Source organism: Vombatus ursinus, unplaced genomic scaffold (assembly GCF_900497805.2).
Source record: "Vombatus ursinus unplaced genomic scaffold, bare-nosed wombat genome assembly UNPS02014847.1, whole genome shotgun sequence".
Lineage (NCBI taxonomy): Eukaryota > Metazoa > Chordata > Mammalia > Diprotodontia > Vombatidae > Vombatus > Vombatus ursinus.
In genome coordinates, this window is record NW_020954625.1 from 14,704,551 (window position 1) to 14,715,163 (window position 10,613).

Below are 10,613 nucleotides of genomic sequence, written 5' to 3' on the forward strand. Positions count from 1 at the left end.
GGAAGGAAGGAAGGAAGGAAGGAAGGAAGGAAGGAAGGAAGGGAGGGAGGGAGGGAGGAGAGAAGAAAAAGCATTTGTTTGAGATCATGTGTGGAAAGCACTTCATAATAGATCTTAGAGCGTGCCACATGTTCAGCTGATATCATTACTATAGTAGCAGGTATGCTTTGACTCCAAAGCCAAGAATCCTCTTTGCAGTCAGGGCCTGAAAGTATGCTGACAAATCCTAATTCTCACAAGTTGTGTCTATTCTTCAAGTTTAATCATGTTTTTTTCCACTGTCGTATTAATTTTTAATGATACTGAGCAGATTGAGGTTTTTTCCACTGCTTTTCTACATCTTCCCCATGAATTTTGCTCTCTGAAAGTCAGTTGCCAAGTTCGATGTTGCATTAATTGGTTTTCCTTTGTTCCAAGGGAAGATTCTATGCAGAAGAGGGTATTAGAAAGTTATTATGGTGTAAATAAACCAAAAGGCACTAACACAAGTAAGTGAAAGTCAACTGTTGAGTGAGGGAAAAAAAAAGCATCTGTTAAGAAACTGTGCTAAGTCATGATGATAAAGGAAGGAGACCCCAGAAAAGTAAAGTGACTTCCTCACATCACCTCCTTAGTGGCAGACTAGAACTCAGTCTTACTTTGTCGTACTTGGGGTTTCATTTCGAATTGAGATGCCCCCTTGTCAACCCTGTGTTTTGACTCCCACTTCTCACACAGCTCCCAGCAAGGCTAGAGTCAGCCTGAGGGAACCTTGTGATCATGACTGGGAGAAATGCAACTCAGCTGCCTCACCAGCGCTGCAGGGGACCTTTAAATGGGTGCTTTCCAAAGTTTCCCCACTACAAAAGCTTGCCAAACTCAAGAGCTTTTTCAGAAACCTAAACAATCAACAAGCTTTTCTGTACCAGTCACTGGGGATACAAAGAAAAAGCAGTCCTGCCCACAAGGAGCATCTATCAACAAAATCAATCAAAAAGTGCCAACGAGGTGCCAGGCATGGTGCTAGGTACTGGGGATACAGGAACAAAGAATGAAAAATCTACTTGCAGTGAGCTTCCATTCTAATTAATGGAGGAGACAAGTGCACATACAACATATACAGTATCAGTAGAAAATTGATAAATACAAACATGCCAATTAGTGAGATATGATAGATTGGAATGAGAGGCACTAGCAGTGAGGGGGATCAGGAAAAATTCCTTTTCTACAATCATGCAGTTCGGCGGGCAGCTGTCAAGAGGGATGTCAATTTGGCAAATCAGACAATACTCGAGAATTTACTCGAGAATCGACGGTTTTCATACTAAAAGGTCTATAGCCTTTGCTGGGTTTCCTGTCTGCTTCACCTGCCAAAGATACACATGGTTCCAGAATCACTCACTAAACAGAGGCATCAAATGATGCCTTAATTAAGTATGATGATTGCATTATTTGTAATTATGTTCATCACCCCGGGGAATAAAGAAATTGTCCCAGCCTCCTGTACTTAACATACCGTCTCAAGTTATTTTGTTTTAATATAAATGCTCCTTGCCTAGTGCCATTTAGTTCCTCGGTGTCTGGGCATTTTAAAAAGGAGCCCAATTTGTATAAATGAAACATTAAGCCATTAAAACACGAGTACTGGTAATGGCAGCAAATTCCCCTGGATGCTCCTGACCTTCAGAGGTGGCATGACTCACCAACTTTCATATTAGAAAATTTAGTGCCAAGGGGACAGTTACCACTACTTACTAAATGGTCTAATCCACATATGGCATAACTTCTGAACTCTATTTCAGAGGCATCAGTGATCTGGAAAAATGTGTTCATTACCTCAGTTATAAGTAGAAAGAGCAGTGTGACCCAGAGGATGACTTTAGGGCAGAGATAATCCGTGCCCCTTTGTCAGACCTCTCCTAGACATTTATCATATTCTAGCTGTCATAATAATTTGTATAAATGTCTCATCTCCTTTTGGCTAACCTATCAGTTCTATGAGTCACTGGCGCACAACAGGAGCATAAAAAATGCTTATTGGCTTATTGATGAGGAAAGAGAGTACATCCTTATAGCACCCACTTTGCTGAATTGAATTGAAAATTGCAAATAGATTTTTGAACTATATAAAACCTGACCTTCATATAGCACTTCATCTAATTATCTCATTTGGGCCTCATACCAACCCTGTGGAGGTAGGCAGCACAGGTATTATTTTCCTCATTTTATAGATAGGGAAAGTGAGGTAAAGGTTAAGTGACTTGATCATGCTCACATAGATGGAAAGTGTCAGAGGCAGGACTTGAACCCAGATCTTTCTGGGTCTAAGTATAATTCTCACTTCACTCCTCCCTGATAGAATGGAAGCTCCCTGAGGGTAGGGGCTGTTCAGTTTTTGTATTTGCATCCCCAGCACCTAGGACAGTTGCTGGCACATAAGGAGGACTTAATAAATGCTTGTTGATCCATTGTTTGAATATGTGGTATTTGGTTAATTCTAGTGAATTAAACATATAGACAGGAAACACAACTAAAGGCTCTTTTGCCTACCTGGAGCCTACCTACACCCTTAATATACTTAGATAAAGACTAGCTATTTGGCCTGCCAGAAGTGAGGTGCTATAGGGGCATGGTCCCTTAGCATGACATAGTATAAGAAAAACTATATCTCTTTAGCTGTCTTTCTTTTAGGAGAGACTTTCTTAACCTTTTGAGTCATGGACCCCTTTTGCAATCTGGTAAAGCTATGGATTCCTCAGAATGTTTTTAAATATATAGCATCACAAAGGAAAATAATTATATTTAAAGACAGTTCTCTATATATATATGTGTGTGTATATACATACTTATATATATATACTGTATATATACATATATACACACATATACATATATTTTAATATCTTTATATATGTGAATATATGTATATATATGTATAGAGATATATTCATACCTATAAAATGTACATTTAAAAACAAGATCTCAGACTCCAAGTTAAAAACTTCTATTTTAGAATAACTCTCTGGAGTCTATTGAGTCTTTGGATTTGACCAGTAAGCAAACTCTTTCCTTTTTCCTTTTTTCTACAAATTCTATACCCCAAGCCCAAAAGGCCACTGGCCTATACTCAAGGGAGAACTTTTGATTCCATCCCATTTGCTAAATTTAAGCACATTTCTAGCTCTGGCTGTAGCTCTGTGGCAAAAAGAACACCCCATCATCACCACCACCTTGCCCGTCCATATAAGAACAACCTTGGGTCATTAGCCAGTATCTGACACATTTACACGGCAATGGATGTCCTCATGGAGATGTCTGGCTTAGCTACCATGGAGGTGACTTGGTTTTTTTTCCTCCCCTCTGATAGACGGTCACAGAGAAGCACAAATTGAATGTTCCTGAAACGATGAATGAAGTTCTCGATATGTCGGATGATGAAGGTATGGAAGAAAAGCCAATCTAATCCTTTACAAAAGCTTTACTTACAACACCTTGTTTGTCGGATTAACTTCTTTGCAAAAGGAAAAAAAATGACCTGTGATAACATTGAAATGTGTTGTTGACCTATCCAAAGTGGCCATTTTTCAGATTCTTATCTTGTTTACTTAAATCATGCAGTTCGTAAAGCCAATACCCCTGAAATGCTCAGTGATGGCGAGTATATATCAGATGTTGAAGAAGGTATTTGTGCAATTTTTTTTATACTGGTGGGATTTAAGCACCCACTTTTTTTTCCCTTTTCTTTCTTGCCCTTAAGTTTTAACACCCTTTCTAACTAACTTTTTCTAATGCTCTTGATAGCATTAATTTATGCATCATGACTAGAATGCATTTGATAATGCTAACAACTTCCTTCCCCTGCTCCTCCCCCCTTCCCTATTGCCTTTAAATCAAATGTCCCTCTGAAACTTTTTCTGTCATCTCTAAAGAGAATGTTGTCATTGATTTCCTGAGGGGATTCTTTCTGTTGCTGCTGCTTTGAAGCAGAACATTAATCTTTTCTTTTCATTTAAAAATCAAACAAAGGGTAAAATACCTATTTTCATAGGAGAAAAAATAAACAAATAGCTGGGGACAGGGGATACGTGCTAAAAGGGAGAGGAGTTTCTGTTTCTCATTCCATTTCTCAATCCATAGCAATAAAGAGGGCTCTGGAACATCTGATTTGAACTAATTATTAAATCTTAGCCTGAAAAAACAGCCCTTTGAAAGTATGTTTTGCAATCGTTATTGAAAAATCTTTAAAATCACGAAATACAGCTTTTAAAATCATGATTTTGCACAAGTGATCAACAAATAAATAATTGGTTTGCTAATGTATTATATTTAAGAGGAGCTGTTGTCTTTTAACCTGAATTAGAGGCCAAGCATTTAACAAGGTAATAAAGGGGAAAGAAATTACTGACATGAATTTTTAAAGGTAAACCCAAAGCTTATGTATCTCATCGCTGACAGCAAACATTAAAATAACAAGGCACAGGTTGGCATTGCACTAAAATGCTAAACTACATTGATCATGGAAAAATGTATAACATGTCTTCTTTTAACCTGGTAACTTTCCGCCTCTCGACAGCTATAGTCTATCTTGTCTCCGCCACCCTTTGTTGAGATTTTTTTTCTCTCTGTATGGTATTTACTTTTGGATCAGTCCTAGTGTTTCTTGTCGTTTGAATGTCTTTATCTAATCCTCAGTGGTTCCATGTTTGGGTCCTCTTTTAATCTGTTTTAATTTGAAGAGGAAATGAAAAAGTCTATCCACTCCCATGTTGGTGGGCTGCATCTTTCATGGTGCCCAAGTCAACACATTCTCTAAATGCATTGCCATGATGCCCCGGATGCCTGGGAGAGTCCAGGCCTCATCCCTAAGTGCTTAAGTGACCACCAAAGAGTTGGTTGGGCCGTGGGAAGAATATGGCTCCTGTCTGAAGGCTGCTTTAAGTAACGTTAAAAGGCCTTGACTGATGTGTTTTGCCCTTCCAAAATTTCTACCATATAGTCCCTCCTATCCTGCCCCCAAATGGATAAATTTCTTATCCTTTTGATTTTTAAGAATAAGACTTTGTGCCATCATGTTATATTTTAAAGCCTTATCCAGATCCCCTAGAGTTTTATTTACCCAAGTATTGTCATCAACAAAGCATATTTTTATCTCAATATGTCAAAGAAAAATGCGTGTCTAAGTATATGGTATATATGTATAATAGGTGTATCGGCAGTGACTCTTCTCTCAAGATATTTTGAAATATAACATGATATCAAAGGCATAGAAATTTACTACTGCTTGAAGCAATATATTGCAGCTTCTACAATGATGAGATGCTCTGTTTGAATGGACATAGTAACAACCTGCCTGTTGTAGTAAAAATTATTGTACATAAGAGGGATATTTTAAATTTCCTACTCAAAGGGTTTTCCAAGAATGTTGTGCTTAGTGGTTATAACGTACTTTATGGCCTTAGATGCTAACAACTTTGTGAGTTAGTACAAGTATGGTTAGCCCCATTTTCCAGATGAGGAAACTGAGGGACATGGAGACTAAGTGACTTGCTGGAGGTCACTCCCCCTGCCAGTATGTGGCAGAACCAGACCTCTACATCAAGTGCCCTTTCCCCTACTCTGTTTGAGGTTCTAGGCTCCTGAGACTAGAGCTAAAAGGGATCTCCAGTGGTATCTGGTCCAGCCCCCTCATTTTGTGGACAAGAAAACCAAGGCCAAGGGAAATGAAGTGACTTATCTGAGGTCACACAGATAGTAAGTGTCCACGGTGAGTTTTGAACCCAGATCTCTGACTCTAGGGCTAAATTTCTTCTCCTATACTTACTCTACCTGTTGAAAATATAATTTATTTAACTCCTGGGCTAGAAGTAGTTGTCTTTCACTCTGCTTGCAAATCATGAAATTGAAGCCATGTGGCCAGCATATTATGATCCATCTTTTCGTGTATCCCATCCTAGCCTGTAAACTATAATTGTTGTTTCAGAGAGAAATCCTTGAACAACCAGAATCAAACTGCTTCTGATTCTAGATTCCAGGAGTTGGTAATTCTAAAACAATCCAAACTCCCAAACAAATCATTTTGAATATTTAAGTCTCAAAAGAACCCTATAACGCTGATAGTAGCTTTTGTTTTCTCATTCATTTGGTGTAGTGGCTCCCTTCGAGGGCTTTGCCCAAGTTATGTGCCTCTCGTGATTCTAATGAGTCAGATGCTGCAATAGCCCAGAAAGTTGAGGTCACTAGTGGGCTCTTACCAAAGTTGAAATGAGCACCCCAGCAGCCCCTTGTGGAATTGTTGTAAATATTGATTTCCAATAAGCCATGAACACACTGAGAAAACATTCACCAGAGCTATATTCACCAGAATTGGTAAGGGATTAGCCTACTGGCACGTGTACAAACCCTAAAATGCTACATAAATGTCAGCTGTTATTATCATCATCATAAGAGGCATCCCAAGTTGTTGGGAAAATAACCACTTTTTAGCATTGTATAAAGGGGAAGAAACTCTAGACAATAAAAATAGTAAACACATAAATATTATTTTAAAATAAAAACTAAGTCTGGTGACTAATTTGGACAAAATATGATTTTAATCTTTCCTTTTAAAAATATTTAAAAAAAATTTCTTGCCTTTACATCTCCTTCATCTCCCAATGTCTCTCTCACCCTCACCTACTCAGAGAACCATTATCCTTTATAATAAAGAATAGAAAAAATAGTTCAGCAAACCTAATCAGCACATCAACTGAGTCAAAGAGTGTGCTCGGTGGTAATCTCCCACTTCCTGATGGAAGGGAAGGAAGTACACTCTCATATCTCTTATTCAGGGTCAAGTTTGGTCATTATAGTCTTTGCTTTAAAACAATGAAACATATAAAGGAAATAAATCCATGAGTCAATAAACAACATTTCATTCCAGGCAGAAAGGTACAGAACTTTAGAACTGGGAGGGACATAATAGTCCATTTCCTTCACTGTACAGATAAGGAAACTGAGACTCATATAAGTTATAACACAACAACAGTTTGGTTCATTTCTTAAGAAACTGTTCTTTCAACTAGCAAAGTTCTGATTGGACTTTAGCATTAGATCTCCATAATGATAAATGAGGCATAAAGAGAAATGTAGCAAGTCAACTGTAGTAGACACAACATGCTATCGATGTTAGACACAATTCTTTACCTTGTGAAAAACATTTTTGGCCCCAATAGGAGAGATGCTTAATCTCAGAGTTGGAAGGAAATTCATGGGTGATCTTAATCCAGTCTTTCCCCCTAACAAGAATCCCTCTACCGTATACCTAATAAGCAATCATCCACATTTTGCCTAAAGACAGATCAGGGTTGAGATACTTGAGGGCAAAGATATCTCCATCCAAGCTGACAAGAAACCATCAAAAAAGATTCTTTGAGTTCTACCACTCATCCAGGCCCAGTTCACCTAGTGCAGGGGTGGGGAACCTGCAGCCCGGAAGCCACATGTGACCTGCTAGGTGCTTGAGTGTGGCCTTTTGACAAGTTTTATAGAACAAATCCTTTTATTAAGGGGATTTGTTCTGTGAAGTTTGGATTCAGCCAAAGGCATTGAGGCCACAGGGGCACCACCCCTGACCTATTTGTATTTCTCCTATCTTTTCCAGGACAGGAGCATGAGAGACTTGGTCATACTTTGCTAAAAATCTAGGTAAACTTTATCTCCAACATTCCCCTGATTTATCTGTCCCCTAACCCCTTCAAAAAAATGAAATCAGGTTAGTTTGGCATGACCTATTTTTTTTTAATTAATTTATTTTGAATTATTGACAATCACTTCCATAAGCTTTTGGGTTTTAAATTTTTCTCTCCATCCCTCCTCACCTCCCTCCCCAAGACGGCTCGCAATCTGATATAGGCTATATATATACATTCCTATTAAACATATTTTCACATTAGAAATGTAAAGAAGAATTAGAACCAATAGGAGGAACCACCAGAGAGAGGAAACAAAACACAACAGAAGAAAAAAAATAGCAAATAGTGGCATGACCCATTCTTGATTGAAGACATTTTGGCTCCTTGTGATCACTGCTTCCTTTTCTAGATTTTCGTCGACCATCCCTTTAATAACATATTCCATAATTTTGGTAGGAATCAAATTCAAGCTCACTGGCCTATAGTTTGTAGGCACCATTCCCTTCCCTTTTTTGAAAATCCCAACCACATTTGTCTTTCTCCATTCAGGTATCTCTAATTTTTCAAAGGTCACTCAACAGTGACTCAACAGTCACATTTACCAGTTCTTTCAATGCCCAAGGATATAGTGCATCTGAGCCAGTGACTTAAACTCAGTGAGGTTGTACCATTAAGCCCCAACTTCTCTTAGGTTTCCCTCTTTGCTGTTTTTGCTTTGTACTTTCCAGACCAAATACCTTTCTCCTTTGTCAAGAAGACAACAGCACAATAAAAATAGAGTAGCTCAACCTTCTGTCATCAGAGAACACAGGTACTCTGAGTCCAAATCCAGTATTATTTCCACTCGTTCCATGCTCTCTCCCCACTTTGGGATCCTATATGTTGGACACTAGGATGAACGTATTTATTATACTTAGGGCACAAAGTAACTTATGATCCTACATCTGTGATGGCAACATTGGGATATTGGAGGCCATTGCCATTGTAGGATAGGATGAAGGAGAGGTGAAGAAGGAAAAAGTGGAACAGGCCAGAGAGTTGGCATAGTTCCCAGGAAAATCTATGAGGGTCCGTAATAAAGATAGAGAAGTTGGCATGGGGAATCCACAAAAAAAGTCACAAAAAAGAAATCTGACCTATCCTGGCATAGTTCTCCACTTTCTCTCTGCCTACTCTAATTAATTTCCCTTTCACTGTGGCTGATTTCACCCTATGTAGATCTGATTGCTACAACTGATTGCTGAGATGCAAATGATAATGCCCCTGCCCCTTCCCCCAATCCCTGCAGTTGTCTTCTGAAAGTGAAGTTTGTTCACCTAAATCAGTCAGTTCCTGAAATGTATGAGGGAGTTATTTTTGAACAGGGAGCCTTCTGTTTCTCCTTGGGACCAGACCTCACAGGTTTTACAGGACAGTCCTGATTCCAAGGAAATGATGTATACTTTACATGAAAGTCTGAGAAAGTAACATCACATGTTCAGTGTGAGAAATATTGTCACCAACTATGGGAAGCAGCCTTCATGTCCCCCAGCTGGTTCAGTCTACAGTTATATGAAGAACTCTCATTTCTTAGTCACAAATGGGACACACACACTGGACTCCTACCCCACCCTTGTCACCATTACCAATGCACACTGCCAGGCCCAGGTAAAGATATACCCATAGCTGAGGGACACAGTGTGGCTTGTAAAGAAAATTATTCTGAAGAATGATACAAGTCATCCACACCAGTCAGACATCTCATCCTATTAAGTCAGAATGATGTCAACAAAGAATCTAATTTACTATGATTTTTAAGCCATATTTGATACATATGGGTACAGATTTCTGAGACCATGGGATTAACTCCTGACTCCTTCCTTCGATTTTGTTTCCTTTGAGATTGGGGGTATCTCTTGCTATTCTTCCAGCATCATATTTACTCTCTGTGGTATCCAACTTGTTGGACATATGTAGGCAATTTTCCCTATTCCCCTTCCTTTTCAGCTGAAAGCTATTTCGATTAGAGTTCTATGACACCAGGCAAATATATTCTTAGCAGCTCTTGTAAGGTGTACTCTGTTCCTGACCAGATACACAGCATTACTTGTATCTTTTAAACCAGGATATCTTATTTGAATATCTTATTCAAATCTCATTCCCAAACACCATCTTCTTAATCAGCTCTTCACTTGCCAAACCTTCCTTTCTCTTGAAACCTTCAATAATGAAAAAACCATTTGTGCCCTGAAGGTCTTCAGGTTTCTTGCCCAAGACTTCATCACTGTCAGCAATGCTTTCTGGATGCCTTCAGTGATCATATTTGTGCCCAAATGAATGGATGAATAAAGTATTTACTAAGTGCTTACCATGTGAAAGGCGTTATGCTAATGAATTGCCAGAAGTGGATGGTAGCCATCTGCTCAGTTATCAGATGACATCAGCCCCACTCCCCGACCACCATGATATTTTCCAAAGCCACCAAAGTGGGAGATATTAGCAAGTGAGGATATTTCAAATATGTATGTCAGGTAGCGAATGGAATCCAAAATAAATAATAAGACCACATCCTTGCCAACAAGCATTTACTGATTAGAGAGACCAGATATAGGCATGCTTTATGAGCACATTAAACAATTGGTGAGCAAAACACTCCTTGTTAGCCAGCCAGTGTTGTCTTCTATCTTTGTATTTTCCACACTCAACAGTCTTGTACACAGTAGGCACTCAACAAATGCTTACTGTATTAGTAGTACTAAACACTGCTAAATAATCAGAGAATAGGATGGTATTTCTCTGTACAGATTTTCTTCAGTGGATCTGTGATCTCACCAATATGAGTTTTCCCTCCATCAGCACAGATCCCAATAGACCCATGCTTTCTTGTTCTGTGTGATTATTGCCTATCTTCTCTCACAAATCTTCCAAGTAAGATCTACCCAATGTATTTGAGACCTTGTCCTAGATCTAGTGTGTGTGTGTGTG

At 38.8% G+C, this 10,613-nt stretch overlaps 1 protein-coding gene across 8 annotated transcripts in view; it reads left to right on the plus strand.

Moving 5' to 3' along the window:
• The window catches only part of ANK3 (ankyrin 3), a 568,906-nt gene that overhangs the window by 442,922 nt on the left and 115,371 nt on the right, over positions 1 to 10,613 (plus strand). For 5 of the 8 annotated variants that reach the window (XM_027840586.1, XM_027840580.1, XM_027840579.1 and 2 more), the window contains 2 exons: positions 3,347 to 3,419; positions 3,598 to 3,660. In XM_027840586.1, the coding sequence (XP_027696387.1) occupies positions 3,347 to 3,419; positions 3,598 to 3,660 (136 nt within the window). The remainder of the gene's footprint in view (positions 1 to 3,346; positions 3,420 to 3,597; positions 3,661 to 10,613) is intronic. The other 3 variants (XM_027840582.1, XM_027840581.1, XM_027840585.1) reach the window with 1 other exon arrangement.